This window comes from Rhinopithecus roxellana, chromosome 10 (assembly GCF_007565055.1).
Source record: "Rhinopithecus roxellana isolate Shanxi Qingling chromosome 10, ASM756505v1, whole genome shotgun sequence".
Classification (NCBI taxonomy): domain Eukaryota; kingdom Metazoa; phylum Chordata; class Mammalia; order Primates; family Cercopithecidae; genus Rhinopithecus; species Rhinopithecus roxellana.
Genome location: NC_044558.1, coordinates 132,456,201 through 132,480,459, shown reverse-complemented (window position 1 = coordinate 132,480,459; position 24,259 = coordinate 132,456,201). Strand labels below are relative to the sequence as shown.

Here is a 24,259-nt window from a genome sequence, read left to right as displayed (position 1 = left end):
TAATTCCCTGAGTAATAGGAGTGTTTGACACAGAGCTCCTGAATCTCTTGAAATTTCCTGAGTATTACGAGCATCTTCTGTTCTAAAGAGGTGTCTCTTGGTGGGCCTCTGGATAGCCCCAGGATGAGGGGCTGGTTGCCGGGGAACCAATCTGTGGTTCGAGGGTTGGAACTTTCAACTCCACCCTGCCAAGCTCCTGGGAGGGGAGACGGGCTGAGCTGATCACCAATGGCCAATGATTTAATCAATCTTGCCTAGTAAAGCCTCCATAAAAACCTGAAAGGACAGCACTTGGAAAGCTTCTGATTTGGTGAACTAAAACATAGCCATGTACTGGGAAGATGGCACACCCCAACTCCACAAAGACAGACCCTCCTGTGCTTGAGACATTTCCAAACCTTTCCAATGTATCTCTTCATCTGGCTGTTAATTTGTATCCTTTAAAATACACTTTGTCACCTGGCACAGTGGCTCACCCCTGTAATCCCAGCATGTTGGGAGGCTGAGATGGGACGATCACTTGAGTCCGGGAGTTCAAGACTAGCCTGGGCAACACGGAGAAACCTTGTCTTACAAAAAATAAGGTAAGGCCAGGTGCTGTGGCTCACACCTGTAATCCCAGCACTTTGGAAGGCTGAGGTGGGCGGATCACCTGAGGTCAGGGGTTCAAAACCAGCCTGGTAAACATGGCAAAACCTTGTCTCTACTAAAAATATAAAAATCAGCTGGGTGTGGTGGCAAGAGCCTGTAGTCCGAGCTACTTGGGAGGCTGAGGCAGGAGAATCGCTTGAACCCGGGAGGCAGAGGTTGCAGTGAGCCGAGATCATGCTGCTGCACTCCAGCCTGGGCAACAGAGTGAGACTCTTGTCTCAAAACACAAAAAAAACAAAAATTAGCCAGGTGTGGTGGCAGGCACCTGTGGTCTCAGTCACTCAGAAGGCTGAGGTGAGAGAATCACCTGAACTCAGGAAGTCGAGGTTGCAGTGAGCCCAAATCACTACTGTACTCTAGCATGGGTGACAGAGTGAGACCCTGCCTCCAAAAAAATAAATTTAAATAAATAAATAAAATAGACTTTGTAGTAAGTGGATAAACGTAAGGAAAGTGTTTCCCTGAGTTCTGTGAGCTACTCTAGCAAATTATTTGAGCCCAAGAAGGGGGTCTTGGGAACCCCCAATTTATAGAGAGTTGGTCAGAAGCACACGTCACAGTCTGGAACCTGCAAGTGGCATCTCAAACAGGGACCGGCCTTGTGGAACTGAGCCCTTAACCTGTGGAATCGGATGCTATTTCCAGGTAGATAATGTTGGAATTGAACTGAATTATTGGACGCCCATTTCATGTCTGCTGAAGAAGTGATTGGTGTGTGGAAAATTGCTTGGAGTGTGGGGAAAAAAAACCCTACACATCTGGTATCGGAAGTGTGGTGTTGAGACTGTAGTAGGAAAAAACACTCCACTGGTGAGTGTGTTTTTCCTTTAGATTGAAAGATTAGTCTGAGTACTTAAAGAGGAAGAGGGTAGGGTGCAGGGACAAGGACAGGTTCCCAAAGATGTGTTAACCTTGAATGTGAGAGAAAGAGAATTATGATCAAAATCTACCTATGTTAACTTAGCAGTCTATGGTATATTCCTAAAAACTGGAAACATTTTAAGTAGTCTCATTTGTCTTTTAAGCTTTAGAGTGGTATTATGAAATTCAAGGAAAGCAAGAAAACTACACTCCAAGAAAACTACAGCAAGAACTTTATCTCAAAGTTGTAAATTGTCGGCTGGGCATGGTGGCTCACACCTGTAATCCCAGCACTTTGGGAGGCTGAGGAGGGCAGATCACTTGAGGGCAAGAGTTTGAGACCAGCCTGGCCAACATGGCAAAACCCCATCTCTACTAAAAATACATAAATTAGCTGGGCATGGTGGCGTGTGTCTGTAGTCCCAGCTACTTGGAAGGCTGAGGCATGAGAATTGCTTGAACTCGGGAGGCAGAGGTTGCAGTAAGCTGAGATCGCATCACTGCACTCCAGTCTGTGCAAGACAGCAAGATTCCATCTCCAAAAAAAAAAAAAAAAAAAAAAAGCAAAAAGAAAGAAATTGTAAATTTTCAGGAAGTTAGAGAAGTTCCACAATAAAGATGTGATCTCACGTTATGAAAAATCCAACCTAATTAAAATGTTAGGCAATGGGAATAGACCACCCATGAGGAGTAGAGTAAGTAAATTTTGCTCTTAACCTACTTGTGTTGTCTTGTTATATCCAAAGCACCGTCCTTTACTTCTCCATATGTGGGCCTTTCACACAGAGCGTGGATTTGGTTGGCTACACTTGAGAAAGGTGTTGATTCCAGGGTTGGAACTGCTGTAAAACTATCCAGAGATAAGGCATCTGCAGTAGAACAGAAAAAAAAATAAAAATAGAGACCAATTTCTGGTTCAAACTATATTTAAGCATAAAGTCTTTTCCTCTTGAGAGACTGAAAAAGTGAAAGTTGACCCACTTCTATTAACATTTTAGCATAAACTCCCTTGATGCCTAATTCAGAGGGTAAAAATGTCAAATGCTTAATTTTGACAAAGCATTTGGGAATGACAGTAATATTAATATAAATAAAATAATAATTTTAGTTCTAATAATAATATTTAAAAAGTAATAATTTCAAAAAAGTTTTTTTTAAGTGTGGGAGAGGCCAGAAAACCCCTGCCCACTAAGCAACTAGAGGGATTAACAATCTATAGCCAGCAGGCGAAAATCCAGTCAGCTGCCTGTTTTTGTAAAGTTTCACTGTGACCAGGTGTGGTGGCTCACGCCTATAATCCCAGCACTTTAGGAGGCCGAAGCAAGTGGATTTCTTGAACTCAGGAGTTTCAGACCAGCCTGGGCAACATTTTTTAGAGTTACAAGTTTTGTAACTCTACAAAAATTACAAAAATTAACTGGGTGTGATGGCACGTGCCTGTAGTCCCAGCTACTTGGGGGGCTAAGGCAGGAGAATCACTTGAGCCCAAGAGGTTGAGGCTGCAGTGAGCTGTGTTTGTGCCACTAAGTGACAAAGTGAGACCCTGTCTCAAAAAATAAATAAATAAAATAAAGTTTTACCGGAACACGTCCGCACCCATTTGTTCATACATTGTCCATGGCTGTTTGTGTGATACAACAGTAAAGTTGAGTAATTACAGCAGAAACTAAAATATTTACTATCTGGTCTTTTACACAACAATTTTGCAGCCTCCAGAAGAGAAAAGCATCAGACATGGTAATTAGAACCCATCAAAGACTGGTAGGGGAAATAGGTTGAGATCACAAATCATTTATTAGGGAAAACCATCTTGTTATGTGTGTTTCTGAGTATAGGAGGCAGCAGAGTTTAATAGAAGAAACACAGGGTTTAGAGTCAATCAGAAATTTTTGGTTCAGATCCTGGCTCTGCCACATACCAATTGTGTGATCTTGAATAAATAACTAAGCTACTCTGAGCCTCAGTTTGCTTATGTATAAAGTGACAGATGACCTTAGGCAAATTACTAACTCAATGTTCCTCTGTTTCCTTATCTTTTGAATGGTAATTATATTAACATCTACCTCATAGGGATATGGTGAGGATTAAATGAGTTAATAGATATGTTAAGAGCATAGAACTGTGTCTGGCACGTAGCACTCTTTCTTTTTTTTTTTTTTTTTTTTTTTTTTTTTTTTTTTTTTTTTTTGAGATGGAGTCTCACTGTGACACCCAGGCTAGAATGTGATGGTATAATCTCGGCTCACTGCAACCTCCAATTCCTGGGTTCTAGTGATTCTCCTGCCTCAACCTCCCGAGTAGCTGGGACTACAGGTGTGTGCCATCATGCCTGACTAATTTTTGTAGTTTTAGTAGAAATGGGGTTTCACCATATTGGCCAGGCTGGTCTCAAACTCCCAACCTCAAGCGATCCGCCCGCCTCAGCCTCTCGAAGTGCTGGAATTATAGGCATGAGCAACCGCACCTGGCCAGCAAGCACCGTTTAAGGACTCCCACTGTTGGTGGTGGTGATTAAGTTATTGTGAATTATCTCTATAAAGCACTAACCTATATTGCCTGACACAAAATAGACACTCCATTAGAAATAGTTTTTCCTTCTCTAATTTAAATGATCACCAAATCACTCTACTTTTCTCTTTATTCCTTCTTAAATTTACTTTGACAATCATTTCTGAATAGTTTTTCCTTCTCAAATTTAAATGATCACCAATTGCTCTACTTTTCTCTTTATTCCTTCTTAAACTTACGTTGACAATCATTTCTTTTGTCATTTCAGAACTCGACATTAATTTTGGCTTTTAACTGCATCCATGTTATGCTGAGAGGTGTCACTACTTTGACCATTTCTTAGAATAAAGCTCTTTCTCTTGGCATTGAGTATAAATTTGACCCACACTCCACTTTTCCTTCTCCAAATATCTCTTCTACTGTATCTCAACCCGAATCCTCTTGTTTTCAAAATGACTTGCCTACCTTTGGCTCTTTTTCAAACACTTAAGGTTTTTGATTCTTACTTCTCTTCTTATTTTTTTGTTTTGTTTGTTCATGTTACTCTCACCCATTAGAATACTTTTTTGATACTTTTTGCTTTTCCAAAGCCAACTCATCTTTCAAGGCCAATTCAACTCTAACCTCTTCTATGGAATCATCTTTGACTTCTCTGAGCCCAGGTCTTGTCTCCTTGCTAGTCTGTGATCTACTTTAAGACTTATTCTTTTTTGTTTGTTTGTTTTATAGATGTTGCCCAGGCTGGTCTCGAATTCCTGGGCTCAAGCAATTCACCTGCTATGGCCTCCCAAGGTGCTGGGATTATAGGCGCGAGCCACGTTGCCTAGCCAGGACTTATTCTTTATCATGCATAATATGGTGCCTTGCACAGAGTAGGTACTCAAATATATATTGATTGACTGAATTCAGGGATAAATATCCAAGTATTCAACAATTTTTCCTATACAAATGTAATAACAACTAGTTATTTTCCCTTTCAAATAGAATTCTACCCCTACTTGTGTCTAAGCAGGTATAGAAGGGTGGCTTACCCAGCAGAGGTGTGTACCAGCACGTATGTTTCAAGGTCAGGGGTGTCTGATGTATTCTTGCTTCTTGACCACCATATAGTTTGTGGCAACGCTGCTTCTGAACAGAAAACCAACTATTAGTAGCCATCTAAAGGAATGTAACATATATTTCATAAGCTACTACCTCCATTTTCAAAGGTAGAAAGAATATCACGAGCCTCAAATGACCCTGTGAGAGACATCAAGAAGAAAATAAATGATGTCAAGTAAAAAAGCTTTCAAGTGTTTGATCAAAAAGTATACATGAGTAAATTATAATTCTTATTTAAAATTCACAATTTAATAATCTAACAGAATGCTAACATCATCAACTCCAAATAATTGACACTTTGATGTAAACAAAGGCTTTGAGGAAAGAGGTATAGGTGAGGAATAAACTTAGTTACATAATTCTTCGTGATACTGCAATTTAAAAAAGTAAAACAGGCCGGGCGCAGTGGTTCATGCCTGTAATCTCAGCACTTTTGGAGGCTGAGGTGGGTGGATCACTTGAGGTCACCAACCTGGCCAACATGGGGAAACCCCATCTCTACTAAAAATACAAAAATTAGCCGGGTGTGGTGGCATGTGACTGTAATCCCAGCTACTCGGGAGGCTGAGGGAGGAGAACCTCTTGAACCCAGGAGGCAGAGATTGCAGTGAGCTGAGATCGCGCCACTGAACTCCAGGCTGGGCGACAAAGGACAAACTAAGTTTGTGTCTATGTATGTGTACATTTACGAAAATAGCTATGTATTGCCTCATTTGATAATCTCTTGATAAAAGCAATATATACAGTTCTAAGGCTACTGATACATACTGGATTTAGCTTTCTATTACAGGATAGCTGTTGATTCACAATTACTACCTAAATACTTTCAAAAAGCTTGCAATTACCAATTTTTCTTGAAGAGGTTGTTGAATTGCATCTGTGCAGGACAGGGAATCATAGTGAGGAAATTCCTCATCTAAAAAGCTCTGTCAAGAGAAAATGGTAGAGTGTATTCAAAGACAGAATGATGAAAGGGTCAAAGATCCCAAACACATTAGACTTAATAGAAGATATGACACTACCTAAAGTGGGTGAAATTTTTTTTTTTTGTATTCTACTCCAAGGGAACACATTTGTAATTGTAAACCTCCTATTGTGTTTTCCCCATTACTTGATCTAGGAATGAAATCTGAAGATCAGGAACAAGAAACTGAATGGCTTTGTCACTGAAATCTTGAGGCAGAGGCTAAAGAAGCTTGTTAGAGATGTAACTCAGAGTAGTGAAAATGGTGACTGTGAAAATTTGATAGCTATGAAATTATTGCCTTAATCCAAGAGGTAGATTCACATCTATCATAGTTACATTATAATAGAAAATGTTGTTGGTGTTCTTGAGATGATTAAAGCATCTTTAGATATGGAGGTTTTTCCAGCTCAACTTATTGCAGAGGGCTTTTTAGGCACTCTGCCTAGCTTAACTTTTTTTTTCTGCTTTAACAGATGTGTCTGCATGATGCCCTGGAAACAGATACATGCAAATATCACCCTTCTTTCTTTCCTCCTCCATCATCTTCCTCCAGTGCCAACCTTGCTGCTTTGCTGTTCCCTTATATTCTTCATTTCTGAGCAAAAAGGAGATTCACCAACTATCATAAGGGAAGGAAATACACTTAACTCTACCAGGGATATCTTAAGATGACCCATACAGAAAGAAATGGAAAGTTTAATTTAAATATGAGAAAGAAAAAAGAGACAGTAACTATATCAAAGCCTATTCAAGAATACTCAAAATTTCAGCATATTATAAATTGAACGATATGCCCTTACTATCAGAAAGACTGAAAAACTGGCTATTTGCTAATAGATATAGCGGTGGGGCAAAGAAAATTCTGAAATGCTTCCTCTTTAGAAGACATTGTCAGTAGCCACTCACTAACATAAGATCTCCTTTCTTGTTTTGCTGAATACTTTAAGTGCACAAGAGAACAAAATACACCAAAACATTTTCTTCTAAACTGGTTAACTTAATGATTAAAGTCATTGTCTGTTATAAATTAGCTTCAAAATCTTACATGAATTGAACATTTTCCTCCATAGTAACCGAACACATATCAGAGATATCTTACCTGAAACAGCAAGCCATGGTGTTCCCCTTCAATTAACGTCTTTTGAAGTGACTCAATTGTTGCTACAAAGAGAATTTATAACCAGCTCAATATGACCATTTTTATTTAATTAATTGATTTATTTATTTCGAGACAGGGTCTGGCTCTGTTGCCCAGATTGGAGTGCAGTGGCATGATCTCACCTCACTGCAAACTCTGCCACCTGGGCTGAAGTCATCCTCCTGTCTCAACCTCCCAACCTCCATGTGCCTGGAATTACAGGCACATGCCACTGCACTCAGCTAATTTTGTATTTTTTGTAGAGATGGGTTTCACCATGTGGTCTAGACTGGTCTCAGACTCCTGAGTTCAGGTGATCCACCCACCCCGGCCTCCCACAGTGCTGGGATTACAGGCATGAGCCACTGTGCCCAGTATGAGCATATTTAGCCTTGTCTTCTTAATTCATTTCATTGCTTCATAAACTTTTAATGGCTTTAAATTTGGGGCCTGAAGAAAGGAAAATAATGATTTCTGAGAATGGCATTCTGAACTTATGACTCGGGAAAAATGGAAAAGTAGGCTAGAACAGATAAGCCATTATCTCCCTTGGGTATTTAAATTTTACTTTGACAGATACTTGTGAATTGTCTTCTAGAAGTGAGTCACAGAATTGTCTAATCTTAAGAATACACCTTACATCTGGTGCAGTGGCTCACACCTGTAATCCCAGCTCTTTGAGAGGCCGAGGTGGGTGGATCATTTCAGGCCACATTACTTCAAGACTAGCCTGGCCAACATGGCAAAATCCCATCTCTACTAAAAAAAAAAAAAAAAAAAATACGAAAATTAGCTGGGTGTGGTGGTGCGTGCCTGTAATCCTAGCTGCTCGGAAGGCTGAGGCAGGAAAATCGCTTGAACCTGGGAGGTGAAGGTTACAGTGAGCCAAGACCATGCCACTGCACTCCAGCCTGGGCAACAGAGCGAGACTCCCTCTCAAATAAATACATACATACATACGTAAATACATAAATAAATAATACATCTTAGAGGTCATTGAGTCTGACCTCCTACTGATAAAGAAATTCTCTCTCCAATAAGCCTCCGCTTGAGCCCTCAAATTATAGCCCTAGGATCCCAGAATTCTACAAGTAGACCTCAGATCATGAGAACACTGATGTGCAGAGAATTGAAAAGGTAATTGGTAAGTCATGGAGCTGAGATTAGACTCATGGAACAGAGCTTAACTCAGGGTATCATTCAGTGAAACTAAAAATATTTGTTTTTCTGCTTAAGTAAAATCTCCAAAGGTCTTATGGCTGGAATAATGGAAATGGGGGGAAAGTACCTAATATTTAACTAGCTCTTTGATGTACATAATAACACATTATTTATTTGACAAATCCTACTCTCTGAAACATAGCCAAAACCAGAAAATAAACCCAAATCTTTTGAACAACTGGAATAGATACCGATATTTATGCCCTTTATTCACGTGGCAAATCTCACACTTCGACTCAGGCAGTGGGCTCCGAGTGTATACATAATTCTCACCAGTTTGATTGCCTTCTTAGCCCACAGAAGATTAAAAGCAAAACTTAAACAAGGATAAGGAGCTCTATTAATAGGATAAGGAAGCATATTAATAGCTACCACTTTTAAAAAAAAAAATCACTAACAGCCAGGAAAATTATTAACAGCAGATAATCTGGCATCCAAAATATATAGAAATCTGGTGCTTCTTATTTTATAAACCAACTGTTTTATATCTTAATAGCCTGAAGAAATTCTGAGTCATGAGCATAATGCTAATGAAAAGAAGTACATAATGTAATTTTTAAATTTTTTTCAGGAAAAAGGGCTCTAAAAGTTTCAATTATGTAGAAAATTACCTATGTAATTTTTTTATTTTATAGGACTATTGTTTTGGTAAAAATAACTTATTTCTCAATCAAACCTGACATAGTGTTACTAGGCCCACTACGAACAAAACAGATGTTTGTTTTTCAAACATCTCCCTCACATAGGAAGAAAAGCATATTTTAAAAAATGTATTTCTAGGCCGGGTGTGGTGGCTCACGCCTGTAATCCCAGCACTTTAGGAGACCAAGGCAGGCGGGTCACCTGAGGTCAGGAGTTTGAGACCAGCCTGACCAACATGGTGAAACCCTGTCTCTACTAAAAATACAAAAAAATTAGCCAGGCATAGTAGCGCACACCTGTAATCCCACCTACTCGGGAAGCTGAGGCAGGAGAATTGCTTGAACCCGGGAGGTGGAGGTTGCAGTGAGCTGAGATCAAGCCACTGTACTCCAGCTCTTGGTCACAGAGCAAGACTCCATCTCAGGGGGGAAAAAATGTATTTCTAACCTACAAAAGTCATTCAAAATTTATTTCTTATGAATACTTAGGACTCTGGTAAAGATGAAAATTTTAAAAAATTCTGTCTTAACTGTATTAAGAAGGAAGGCTCATCTCCAAAATACAAATTCAGAATATTGTCTTACAATTACCAATGAAGCCGTGTTTCAGAAGCAATGATGAGTTTGTATAAGATTGTCTAAATTGCCCATCTGCTTGCTCACCAGGCAAGCTTGGTTTTAGAAACAGTCTATCTCGAAGCATTCAAATGGAAAGCCTTATTTCAATCGATGTTTTGCGCAATGTGTAGCAACTCTTTCCATATTTTCCACATGGCAAAACAAGTTGGCTTATGACCACAATTTGCATTCACCTTTGCATTCTGCTTTACATGTTTGGAGTTGGACCTGTAATGCCTCTAGAACAAATATATGCTTCATATAGAAGGAGGTAAAACAATGGCCACTGTATCCCCTGCTGTTGCCATCTGCCATGTAGGATGGGACCAGGTGTCTTGGATGCATTGCCTCTGAAGAAAGTTGAGACAAAGCAACTTTCTAAATGACTATGCAATGAGGTCTCAAGCAAAGGCCCCACAATTAATTGGCTGTTGAAAATGAAAATTATAACATTATTAGAGCTGTAATCATGTTAGCTATCAATGATGGATGATATTTATAGAGTACAGGACTTGTATAATACTATCTATATGTTACTGGAAAAAAACCTCATGTTCTATAAAATTGTATATTAAAAATATCAGGGTTCATTAAAGAACCCCAGACTAAGATCAACTATTCAAAGCACATATCTGTCAAAGGACTTATATCCAATAATAAAAGGACAGAAAACTTAATTTTAAAATGGGCGAAAGACTTAGACACTTCACAAAGAAGATATACAATGGCCAATCAGCACATGAAAAAGGGCCCAATATCATTACATCTGAAAAACATATATTAAAATCACAATGAAATACCCATTTAGTAGAGTGGCTAAAATGACAAAGATTGACACTACCAAATACTGAAGATGTGGAACACTTAGAACCTCCCACACTGCTGGTGGGAGCGTTAAATGCTATCAACACTCTCGAAAACTGTTTGACAGTTTCTTAAAAAGTGAGAGTCACAGCTATGCTATGAGCTAACAATTTTACTCCTAGATATTTATTCTAGGTGAAATAAAAACTTATGTGCACACAAAGACTTGTACACAGACGTTCATAGCAGCTTTGTCCATTGTAACCCCAAACTGCATATACTGCAGATATCCAATAACAGCAGAAAAACCAGTCAAATTTTGGAATATTCATAGAAGGAAATGCAACTCAACAATAAAAAAATACTGCTAAGAAACACAACCTAATCCCATTATGCTGACAGGAAAAAGACCAACACACAAAAAAGTACATACTGTGTAACTGAGTTCTAGAACAGGCTAAGATATCAGACCAGTGGTTGTTCCTTAGGGTCCTAGAGGTGGGGGCGGGGCATTGACTGGGAAGTTGCACAAGGGAAGTTTCTGGGGTGATAGAAATTCTGTGTTTTGATGTATATTTGTCTACCTTGTTGAACAGCATACTCAAGAGCTGAACATTTTATGACATGTTAAATATACTAATAAAAAAGAAGTTAAAAGTATAAGAACAAAATAATGCAGGGATTATGAAATAGGGTTAGGAAGAAACTACTAAAAAAATACATGCAGCCGGGCAGAGAGGCTCACGCCTGTAATCCCAAAACTTTGGGAGGCTGAGGCAGGAGGATTGCTGGAGCCCAGGAGTTTGAGACCAGCCTAGGCAACATTGTGAGATCCTATCTTTACAAAAATTTTAAAAATTAGCCAGGCATAGTGGTGCTCGCCTATAGTCCTAGCTACTCAGGAGACTGAGGCAGGAGGATCACTTGAGTCCAGGAGGTTGAGGCTACAGTGAGCCATGATCCCACCACTATAGTCCAGCCTGGGTGACAGAACAAGATCCTGTCTCAAAATAATATAATAATAATAATAATAATAATAAAATCTATCTGTCTACCTACTTACCTATCTGTATGTATGTGCAACATTGTAACCAGAGTACTAACAAACACAATTATTGAATTATTAGTACTAAGAAGATCACATGCATCATCAGACATGCATCTTTAAATGCCTCGCAGGATATTAGAAATACACAAAAACAAGAGTGTGGAAATGCTGGTGATGCTTTCACTAGAACAGTGTTGGTGGGGTGAGAAGCAAATGCAGATGGAGATGGCGAGGCTAACAAGGTGAACACAGGAAGGAGTAGGATTGGACACAGACTATGGCTGTACAAGGCTGGGGCAGAGCCCAGAGTGGCTCTGGGGAGGGAGGCCCAGGTGCAGACACTTATTTTTAATTTTCTCAAAATAAAGCTGAAAGGGTTCCTGTTGCCTGTTCAGCAGCAAACTAAGGGCTTTTTCCTTTCCTGAGGAAGGTGAGAGTTCAGAGCCAATCCAGATCCAAGTCCCAAGAAAATCGTGAATGAAACAATGTAACTTCTATACTATATAACCACAGCATTTCCCATTTACAAATCACAAATGAGATGATTCATGTTATAGAAACTGTTCTAGCAGAACACAAATATCAACTATGGCCAAGTGTTAGCTACTATTTTGCATTTATTATGTTATTTATATAATTCACAACAACTGCATTTAACAGAAGAGGATACTGAAGCTCAGAGAGGCAATGTAATTTGCTCAACTTTACCCAACCACTCTTCTGTAGACTTTGAGTGAGAACACAGGTTTGTTCATTTCAAATCCCATGTTCTTAATCATTATACTATACTTCCCAGATTACTTCTCCATATCTGCATTTTTCATTTGGGAAAACTTGGGTCCCTATCCCATCAGAGTTGTTGAGCAAGCCATATCTGGCTGTGGTTTTCTCCTTGGCCGTCATCCCAAAACCTTCTGTCTTTAAGTATCTCAATCACCTGGATCCCTGCGCCCGCCTTCTTTGGCTTATTTCCCTCCTGTTTACTGACTGCTTAGGACACAGCTTTCATCCTGAATCCATGCTCCAAGCCCTAAGGGTTTTACCTCTCCCATACCTCCTGCCCTCCATGCTAAGAATAGCAAGCTAGAAGAGTGTTTGCAGTGATATCATCTAGGTGAAAGCCTCCTCTGAACGATGAAGTTCTTATTTGAACATAAGAAATTATGCTATATTGGAGCTTCCCAGGATCTCTCTTCAAGCAAAAATTTGTGATTCTTAAAGGTAATTCTCTCATTGTCTGTTAGAGGACTGACTCCATGAAGATTTCATGTCAGATGGGAACAAGAGATGGTGAATAGTAAGGGGGTGATAGTTTTGGATTGTATCAATTAGTCCATGATCTGTGTATATAAGATTCACCCTAATATGTTATATACATATCCTTTAAGCTTTTAAACATTTCCTTTGTAGATGAATTCATGTCCTTTGTAGCGACATGGATGAAGCTGGAAACCATCATTCTGAGCAAACTATCGCAAGGACAGAAAACCAAACTCCACATATTCTCACTCATAGGTGGGAATTGAACAATGAGAACATTTGGACACAGGGTGGGGAACATCACACATTGGGGACTGTCATGGGGTGGGGGATGGGGGAAGGATAGCATTAGGAGAAATAACTAATGTAAATCACGAGTTAATGGGTGCAGCACACCAACACGGCACATGTATACATATGTAACAAACCTGCACATTGTACACATGCACCCTAGAACTTAAAGTATAATAAAAAATTCCCCTTTTAAAGCAAACACCAATTATAATCCAGTCATGTATATATTAACAAGATACTTAGATATAAACAAAGTTTAGACGCAGAAGAAAGAAAATATATCAGTAACCTTTCAAGCAGTTGAACGGTTTTCACAGCACATTTCTTGAAGGACATCATGCACATGAATTGCCTCATAAATCACCCCAGTTCTGATGGCAGTTGAAAACTTGAACAATATTATGTATTCAAGATAAAGTTCAGGATTTCTGATCAAATGTCATATATAAATTTCCAGTTCTAGTGTGAACATTATGCACACTGATCTGAACATTTGGGCCAAACCAGCTGCATCCCCACACAATGTGCTCATGCAACTTAGATGGATCAGAAAACAATTGTCTGAAATACTTTGTGAATTTATTAAACTAGCCAGAGAGTTTCAGAAAAGCTAAATAGATATAAATATGTTTTGTTTTCTGACTCAGAATCAGATGTCTGACTCAGAACTCAAACAGCATGGGGTGGCAGTGGTCACGGTGGGATGTGCGTGGACGTGTTTGTGTGATAACTGTACTCACTGACATTTGTTCGCAGTCTATCTGGAACATCTGCTACATAGACCATTTTGAAAATATGTGCTATCTAAATTTCCCTCTTCTTTCAAAGATTGAATTTAAAGGGCATTGTTAGAAAGATCATAAGCAAATGGTCATGCGAGCAAAATCCTGATTTGTATGGGTTTTTTGGGCAGCAAAAGATACAAGTAACAAGTAAGGGATTTCATAAATCTGGACAGCTTATAAATAACTCAAGACAGAAAGGAAGTATCCACTTTACTTTATCCAGGAAGAAAAAAATACACGTATTAACCCAGGGCAGCTTTCATATTCGGCTTTTAAGTGTATTTGAATCTATTATGCTGTGAAGATAAACTGGGAAGACAGCAATAGCAAGTTCACAATATCAAGAACGTGTACTTTGGGATAAGTTAGAAAAGTTAGCTCTTCTAAAAAAATACTGCAAGAAAATCATAGTGAGGAAAGGGAACAAATTCTTAGGAGTTTATAAGACTCAGATTTAATATTAATTTAATCAAAAGCCAAACTGGAGCAAAAGAATAGTCCTGGGCACAGTGTCTGAAGCAGACACACCTCAAACCAACTTTGGAATGCCTGATGATTCATGTCTCAACATGAACAGTTCTAATCACAAGGAAACCTTCTCCAGTGCCCTCTGAGCAGTAGTAAAATAATATATAGACTATTAATTTAAAGACTGCCTTGCTAGCTTAACAGAGTGAATCACAATATTTAGAATTATTGAAAACTGGCAACTTCATAAAGTTTTAAAAATTATGACAATAATATGTTGAACAACCATTGCTATTTTGACATTTTATTTATTTATTTATTTGTAATTTTTGTAGAGACGGAGTTTTGCCACGTTGTCAAGGCTGGTCTCAAACTCCTGAGCTCAAGCAATCTGCCCACCTCGGCCTCCCAAAATGCTGGGATTACAGGGATGAGCCATCGTGCCCGGCAAACCATTGCTATTTTAAAACTAGATTATTTCTTAAACTCCTAAATAGCTTTCTCAGATAATAGTAGAAAGGGTACAATAAATCCAAAACAAGCACAAGTCTGAAATTTTTCATCTCTAGCCTACCTTAAGCTTATATTTAATTGTTTATTTCTCAAACCAAATAACTTTCTATAAAAAGAGCATTTATACTGCTATAACGAGAAACTGGCTGAACAAAAGCAATTGTCTGATAAATGACTAAATAAGTAAGGTTTATTTTTTACCATGTTATGTTTCTAGAATGAAACAATTTTACAGCTAATCTGACATGTGTAATGTGACAATTGTCTTCTCACATAAATCTCTGGTAAATGTTTATACACTTTTGGGTAATACAGAAAAGAGACAAATATTCCAATTTTTAAAATGCAAAATATGTATGTAGAGGATGCATTAAAACTTTAAAATAATTTTCACACATGTTTGATATTTTGATAAACATTGAATTCATAATTATTTTGCCCAATCTCCCAAAATTACCAAAGAAAATAGACAGGCAAGGCCTTTTCTACCATATGAGAGGAAAAAACTAGCTAATAAAATCAGAGAATAATATATAACAACTTGCAAGTTCAAATATACCATGCATACTAGATTTTTCTTTGTTTACTTTTAGAAATTTTGAGAAGTTTTATTTAATTTTAAAAGAAAAAAGCAGCCACAGACAAAACCAGCTTATAATAAAAAAGCAAAAAGGGAAGTTAATGGTTAAACCCATGCATGCACCTACCCACTCAGCAAACCTCTCTGAAAGCCTCACAATATTGCCTTCTCAAACCATTTCATTGTCATAAATTCAGGAATGATATCCTAGCTGTAATCTAGAAAAACGTCTGTAGTCCTATGCCCCGCCTCAGGGTGAACAAAAACTGGGGCATAAATGAAAATTTGCTACTCACTCTTCAGTTTCCTTGTCTTCTGCTGAAGTGCCTGGCAAGTGTTTGATAATTCAGTATTTATAGTTTGAAGTTTCCGTTGTTCCGAAATTGCTTCCTCTAATTTATGCAGTAAAGACGTAGCTTTTTCACTGGCAGAGTGGGCTTCTCGATCTCGATCCTTGCCCTGGATATGAACAGTTAGTACTGGGTTGTAGCAGTGTGGCCAGGAAAGAAAGCAATGGAGTGCTCACTCTTGTGATGCAGGCGAAACTGAAAATGTGTTTTTCTTCTCAGGGAAGTGATAAGCCTCCCCTGAACTTCTGCAATTCTGTGTTTGCATGGGCTTGGTATGCCTGAGCTATTTCTACAGCGGTTGAAGTCCTGATATGTCAAGTTGCCTCTTTCTGCAGAGTCGCCTCTTTCATCAGCAGGCTGTTGACACCGCCTCTCTCACAACTCACCCTTTACTTCCTCTGCTCACTGTTAGTCGCTAGGGACTGAACTTGCAGTTCCTCTTTGCTTTCTTTTTTGTTTGTTGTTGTTGTTCCTCCTCCATTTTTATTTCATGGTTTGCAGGGCATCTAAGGAGATGTCCCCTGAATCTAATGTAGCCATGAGCCACCCTACCTGCTCCTTCGCATCCTCCAGCCATTGGCTGGCTTCTTGGAGTCTCTTCCCAAGGATGCCTTCCTGGTTGACAGCATCTTCTTGCAGTTGTTTAATGGCTTCTAGTTGTTTCTGACTGGAGTTAAAAAGAAAAAAAAAAAAGTCCAAACCACAAGTCGTCAGTGACATTTCAACTAAGAGTCATCCTGTGAAACTGTGACAAATTCAAACTTAACACCACCTCCTTAGAGATCAGAGGAAAAAGTGAAAGTATTTACATATAAATGCTTCACAAATATAAAATCTTAAGCAAAGCGTATTGGTCACTTAACCTGACACCCTCACTTTACAGATAAGGACTTCTAGTTTCATCTTTTACATTGGTGTGTTCAGTTCCCACCAGTTGCATTCATAGCACTTAACATCAGTTGCCAGTTGCTCAGAAGATGGCAGTACAATGAGGTCAGGGTGACAGGTGCAATATTTACACATCACAGCTAGCTTTTACAGAAAAAGAAAGGAATGGGGTAAAGGTGGGGGGAGGGAAAAGAAAAGGAAAGAGAACTTTGTTTCATGACCTTAAACTTTCTCCTTAAGGGTTGCCATAGTATAAACACGTGCCACGAGCACAGGAAGGACCGCCTCCAGGCACAGATGAAAGCTGGCGGTTGATATTTCTACTTTAGTCCTCTCTTTGCTGAAGCTCTTCTCCCTACCACCCTTCCCCACCACAGATCTCATGGTGCCATTACATTACACCTCATTTGGGTCCAATTCTATAGAACACGTAAAAATGCACTTACTCTCTGTTAGCAGATGAGATTATTTAATGTGTGTTACATGCCAGCACATCAATGATTATCTGGAAACAATTTGACTTGAATATGGAACTTAACTCAAAGTGGTGATAAATGTTGGGAGTTGCAAAACAACAAGGAAGACATTGTCAGCTGTAGGCCTTGTGCATGCCTCTCAAACGTTAACATTTAGTCAGAATGCCACTGCACACTGGCACAAATCCAGCCCTGGTTTCAAGAAGGACCACATGAGAGGCAAGAATGTTCTCACAGAGTGGTTACCATACTGGTAAACAAGTAAAATCCTAAGCAAAAATAAAAACTGCCTATATCACCACACATTCCACTGAGCATCTTTCAACAGCTTCTAGTTGTCACTCTCTCTCTCTCTTTTTTTTTTTTTAACTGTGGTAGGAACATTGAACAGGAGATTTACCCACTTAACAAAACTTTAAGTGTACAATACAGTGTTAATAACTATAGGCATAATGTTGTACAGCAGATCTCTAGAACGTCTTCATCTTGCATAACTGAAACTTTATACCTATTGAGTAGCAACTCCTCATGTCCCCTCCCCTAGCCCCTGGCAACCGCCATTCTTCTTCTATTTCTATGAGTTTAACTGTTTTAGATACCTCAGATAACTGGGATTATGCAGTATTTGTTGTTCTGTGACTCCCTTATTTTACTTGGGATAGCGTCCTCCAGGTTTATCCATGTTGTCATATGTGGTAGAATTTCCTTTTTTTTTTTTTTTTTTTAAGGTTGAATAATATTCCCTTGTATTTATATACCAAATTTTCTTTAATCATTCATGGACATTCAGGTTGTTCCCAAATCTTGGCTATTGAGAATAATGCTGCAATGAACATGGGAATGCAAATAGCTCTTCCAGGTCCTGATTTTAATTATTTTGGATAACTACCCAGAATTGGGGTCCCTAGATCAAATGGTAGTTTAATTTTTAATATTTTGAGAAAACTCTGTAACTTTTGTTTTGTTTTGTTTTTTGAGATGGAATCTTGCTCTGTCTCCTGGCTGGAGGGCAGTGACGCGATCTCGGCTCACTGCAACCTTCACCTCCTGGGTTCAAGCGATTCTCCTGCATCAGCCTCCTAGGCAGCTGGGACTACAGGCGTGTACCACCATGCCCAGCTAATTTTTTGTATTTTAGTAGAGACGGGGTTTCACCATGTTGGCCAGGATGGTCTCGATCTCCTGACCTCGTGATCCGCCTGTCTCGTCCTCCCAAAGTGCTGGGATTACAGGCATGAGCCACCGCGCCTGGCCCTCCATAACATTTTCTATAGTGCCTGCACCACTTTCCATTCCCACAACTGTGCCCTAGGACTCCAGTATCTCTACATCCTCACCAACACTTTTTTTTTTTTTTTTTTTTTTTTGAGACAGAGTTTTGCTCTGTCGCCCAGGCTGGAGTGCAGTGGCACAATCTTGGCTCACTGCAAGCTCCACCTCCCGAGTTCACAGCATTCTCCTGCCTCAGCCTCCTGAGTAGCTGGGACTACAGGCGCCCACCACCATGACTGGCTAATTTTTATTTTTTGTATTTTTAGTACAGACGGGGTTTCACTGTGTTAGCCAGGATGGTCTTGATCTCCTGACCTTGTGATCCAACTGCCTCAGCCTCCCAAAGTGCTGGGATTATAGGCGTGAGCCACCGTGCCCAGCCATCTTTTAAAATAATAGCCATCCTAAGAGGTATGATACAATATCTAATTATAGTCTTCACTTGCATTTTCCTAATGATTAGTTATGTTGAATATCTGTTCGTACACCTGTTGGCCATTTATCGTCTTCTTTTGCGAAATGTCTATTCAAGTCTTTTGCCTATTTTTAAATCTAGTTATTTGTGGTTTTTTGTTGTTGTTGTTGTTCTTGAGTTGTAGGGGTTTCTTATATTTTCTAAATATTAACCCCTTAAGTGAAAGACCTCTTCAAGGAGAACTACAAACCACTGCTTAAGGAAATCAGAGAGGACACAAACAAATGGAAAAACACTCCATGCTCATGGATAGGAAGAATCAATATCATGAAAATAGCCATACTGCCCAAAGTAATTTATAGATTCAGTGTTCTTCCCATTAAACTGCCATTAGCATTCTTCACAGAATTAGAATAAACTATTTAACAATTCATATGGAATCAAAAAAAGAACCCAAATATCCAAGACAATCCTAAGAAAAGTTAACAAAGCTGGAGGCATCACGCTGCCTGACTTTAAACTATACTACAAGGCTACAGCAACCAAATAGCATGGTACTGGTACAAAAACAGATACATAGACCAATAGAACAGAATAGAGAACTCAGAAATAAGACTGTACACCTGCAACCATCCGATCTTTGACAAATCTGACAAAAACAAGCAATGGGAAAAGGATTCCCTATTTAATAAATGGTGCTGGGAGAACTGGCTAGCCACATGCAGAAAACTGAAACTGGTTCCCTTCCTCCGACCTTATACAAAAATTAACTCAATATAGTTAAAGACTTAAGTGTAAAACCCCAAACTATAAAAACCCCGGAAGAAAATCCAAGCAATACAATCCAGGACATAGGCACGGGCAAAGATTTCATGATGAAAACACCAGAAGCAATTGCAATAAAAGCAAAAATTGACAAATAGGATCTAATTAAACTAAAGAGTTTCTGCACAGGAAAAGAAACTATCATCTGAGTCGACAGACAACCTAGAGAATGGGAGAACATTTTTGCAATCTATCCATTGGACAAAGGTTTAATATCCAGAGTCTGCAAGGAACTTTAACAAATTTACAAAAAAATAATAAAAAAAAAAAAACATTAAAAACCACTTTTTAAAGCCAGATGCAGTGGCTTACACCTGTAATCCCAGCACTTTGGGAGGCTGAGGTGGGCAGATCTCTTGAGGTCAGGAGTTCGAGACCAGCCTGGCCAATGTAGTGAAAGCCTGTCTCTACTTAAAATACAAAAATTAGCTGGGCATGGTGGTGCGTGCCTATAGTCCCAGCTACTCAGGAGGCTGAGGCAGGAGAATTGCTTGAACCTGGGATGTGGAGGTTGCAGTGAGCTGAGATGGAGACCGTGCCATTGCACTCCAGCCTGAGCAACAGAGCGAGACTCTGTCTCAAAAAAATAAAAAAATAAAAAGTGGGCAAAGGACATGAACAGACACTTCTGAAAATAAGACATTCACGCAGCCAACAAACATGAAAAAAAGCTCAACATCACTGATCATTAGAGAAATGCAAATCAAAATCACAATAAGATACCACCTCATGCCAGTCAGAATGGCAATTATTAAAAATCTCAGAAATAACAGATGCTGGCAAGGTTGCAGAGAAAAAGGAATGCTTTTATACTGTTGGTGAGGTATAAATTAGTTCATCCATTGTGGGAGACAGTGTGGTAATTCCTCAAAGATCTAGATAGAGGTAGAAATATCATTTGACCCAGCAAGCCCATTACTGAGTACATACCCAAAGAATATAAATCATTCTATTATAAAGATACATGCATGCATATGTTCATTGCAGCACTATTCATAATAGCAAAGACATGGAATCAACCAAAATGCCCATCAGTGATAGACTGGATAAAGAAAATGTGATACATATGTACCATGGAATACTACGCAGCCATAAAAAGGAACAAGGTCACGTCCTTTGCAGGGACATGGATGGAACTGGAAGCTGCTACTCTCAGCAAACTAGTGCAGGAACAGAAAATTAACATCACATGTTCTCACTTATAAGTGGGAGCTGAATGATGAGAACACATGGACACATGGTGGGGAACAACACACACTGGAGCCTGTCAAGTGGGTGAGGAGGGAGAGCATCAGGAAGAATAGCAAATGGATGCTGGGCTTAATACCCAGGTGATGGGTTGATCTGTGCAGCAAACCACTGTGGCACACATTTACCTATGTAACAAACCTGCACATCCCGCACATGTACCCTGGAACTTAAAAGTTAAAGGAAAAAAAACAAAAACAAAAACAAAAAACAACAACAAAAAATTAACCCCTTATCACTTGTATAGTTTACAAATATTTTCTCCCATTCCATAGGTTGTCTTTTCATTGCATTGTATTCTTTGCTGTGCAGAAGTTTTTTGGACTGATGTAGTTCAACATGTCTATTTTGCTTTTGTTGCCTGTGCTTTTGGTGTTATATCCAAGAAATCTTGCCAAGACCAACATTATGAAGCTTTCCCCCATGTTTTCTTCTAGGTGTTTTCAGTTCCAAGTCTTACATTTATATCTTTAATCCATTTTTAATTGATTTTTGTTTGTTGTATAAGAGTCCAATTTCATTCTTTTGTCTGTGGATGTCCAGTTATCCCAGCACCATTTGTTGAAGAGATCATCCTTTCTCTATTACATATTCTTAGTACCTGTGTTGAAGATCAGTTGACCGTCTATGCATTGGTTTATTTCTAGACTCTCTATTCTGTTTCATTGGTCTATATGTTGGTCTTTATGCTAGTACCATACTGGTTTAATTACCGTAGCTTTATAACATATTTTGAAATCAGGCATGGTAATGTCTCCATCTTTGTTCTTTCTTCTCAAGATTGTCTTCAGCTATTCAGGGTCCCTCATGGTTCCATAACAATTTTAGGGCCAGGCGTGGTAGCTCATGCCTGTAATCCCAGCACTCTGGGAGACTGAGGTGGGTGGATCACGAGGTCAGGAGCTGGAGACCATCCTGGTTAACATGGTAAAACCCCATCTCTACTAAAAACACAAAAAAATTAGCCGGGTGTGGTGACAGGCACCTGTAGTCCCAGCTACTGGGAGGCTGAGGCAGAATGGCGTGAACCCAGGAGGTGGAGCGTGCAGTGAGCTGAGATCATGCCACTGCACTCCAGCCTGGGCAACAGAGCGAGACTCCGTCTCAAAAAAAAAAAAAAAAAAAAAAAAAAAAACCAAAAAACCAAAAAACCAAAAACAGAATTTTAGGAATTTTTTTCTATTTCTGTAAAAAAATTCCATCGGAATTTTTGTTAGGGATTGCACTGAATCTATAGATTGCTTTGGGTACTATAGACATTTTAACAACATTAACTCTTCCAATCTATGAACATAGGATGCCTTTTCATTTATTTGTGTCTTCTTTAATTTCTCTCATCAACATTTTGTAGTTTTTATTATATGTGTTTTACCTCTTTAAATTTATTCTAAAGTATTCTTTTTGAAGTTATTGTAAATGAGAGTGTTAATTTCTTTTTCAGATAGTTCAGTGTTGCTCATATATAAATAAAACTTACTATTGTATGTTGATTTTGTGTCATGCAACTTTTATTCTAACAGGTTTTTTTGTGAAATCATTAGGGTTTTCTATAAATAAGATCATGTTATCTGCAGAGATCATTTTACTTCTTCCTTTTTTATTTACATGCCCCCCCTTTTTTTTTTCTTGCCTGAATGCTATGGCTAGTACTACACTGAACAGAAGTGGTGAGAGTGGGCATCCTTACTTTGTTGCTGATCTTAGAGGAAAAAATTGTCTTTTACCATTGAGTGATGTTCACTAGGTTTTTCATATATTACTTTTATTATGTTGAGATAATTTTCTTCTATTCCTAGTTTCTTAAGAGTTTGTACACAAAATACTGTTAAATTTTATCAAATGTTTTTTCTGCACCTACAGAGATGATCACACACAATATTTATCCTCCATTCTGTTAATGTGGTATATCACAATAATCAGTTTGCATATGTTGAACCATCCTTACATCCCAAAAATAAATCCTACTTGGTCGTGGGGTATAAGCCTTTTAATGGGCTTTTGAATTTGACTTATATTTGCTTATATTTTCTTGAGGATTTTGCGTCATCAGGAATGCTGGCCTCATGAAATGAATTTGGAAATGTACCTTCCTTTTCTGTTCTTCTCTTTTTTTTTTTTTTTTTTTTTGTGAAGAATTTCAGAAGGATGAGCATTAATCTTCTTTAAATGTTTGGTAGAATTCACCAGTGAAGCCATCTCATACTGGGCTTTTCTACTTTGGGAGGTGTTTAATTACTTCTGGCTGGTTGTAGATCTTTTCAGATTTTCCATTTCTTCACGATTCATAAAGAAATATGATGGGGTGTACGTTTCTGGGAATTTTTTCCATTTCTTCTAGGTTATCTAATTTGTTGGCATAAAATTGTTTATACTAGTCTTTTATGATCCTTTGTATTTCTGCAGTTCTAGTTGTAATTTCTCCTCCTTCATTTCTGATTTTGAGTCCTCTTAGTTTAGCTAAAGGTTTGTCTGTCTTGTTTATCTTTTCAAAACTCCATCTCTTCGTTTTGCTGCTTTTTAATTGCTTTTCTATTTTAAACAACTTTTTGCTCTAATTTTTATTATTTCCTTTCTTCTGGGAAGGAACTTTGGGCTTAAGTTGTTCTTTTTCTAGTTCATTGAAGTGTAAAAAGTTAGGTTTATCTGAAATCTATCTTCATTTTTAATACTGTTTTTATCACTATAAAATGCCCTCTTAGTGCTGCTTTTTCTACATCCCAAAGATTTTGGTTTGTGCTTTTGCTTTCATTTGTCTCAAGTGTAATTTTCTTTATTTCTTCATTGACCTATTTGTTGCTCAGGAATCTGTTTAATTCTCACATATTTGTGAATATTCCGTTTTCCTTTTGCTATAGATTTCTAGTTTTACCCTATTGTGGTAGGAGAAAGATAATTAGCATGATTTCAATAATCTTAAATTTGTTAATATTTGTTTTGTGACCTAATGTATGATATATCCTGAAGAATGTTCCATGTGCATTTAAGAAGGATGTATATTCTACTGCAGTTGGGCAGAATGTTCTGTGTTAGGTCCATTTACTCTCTAGTGCTACTCAAGTCTGCTATTTCCTTATTTTCTGTCTAGATGTTCTACCCATTATTGAACGTGAAATACTAAAGTCTCTTATTATTGTATTGCTGTCTATTTCTTCTATTTCCCCTTTCAGTTCTGTCAGTGTTTGCTTTATATATTTAGGTTCTCTAATGTTAGGTGTGTAGATATTATATTTTCCTGGTGAGTTGATCCTTTTATTATATAATGTCCTTCTTTGTTTCTTATGACAGTATTTGACTTAAAGTCTATTTTGTCTGATATAGTTACCCATA

At 38.4% G+C, this 24,259-nt stretch overlaps 2 protein-coding genes across 5 annotated transcripts in view; both read right to left on the bottom strand.

The window, feature by feature from the left end:
- Positions 1 to 16,600, bottom strand: part of LRMP (lymphoid restricted membrane protein) — a 56,563-nt gene extending 39,963 nt beyond the window's left edge. Inside the window, exons 1-5 of one of the 4 annotated variants that reach the window (XM_010375450.2) lie at positions 15,755 to 16,600; positions 7,188 to 7,249; positions 5,967 to 6,047; positions 5,052 to 5,148; positions 2,234 to 2,381 (exon numbers count right to left, since the gene is read on the bottom strand). The gene's annotated coding sequence lies outside the window, so the exon portion shown is untranslated. Of the gene's footprint in view, positions 1 to 2,233; positions 2,382 to 5,051; positions 5,149 to 5,966; positions 6,048 to 7,187; positions 7,250 to 15,754 lie in introns of those variants that run through there. The other 3 variants (XM_030938587.1, XM_030938588.1, XM_030938586.1) reach the window with 3 other exon arrangements.
- Positions 16,258 to 24,259, bottom strand: part of LOC115899921 (lymphoid-restricted membrane protein) — a 55,145-nt gene continuing 47,143 nt past the window's right edge. Inside the window, exon 18 of the mRNA XM_030938585.1 lies at positions 16,258 to 16,475. Within this exon, the coding sequence (XP_030794445.1) occupies positions 16,292 to 16,475 (184 nt within the window). The 3' untranslated portion in view covers positions 16,258 to 16,291. The remainder of the gene's footprint in view (positions 16,476 to 24,259) is intronic.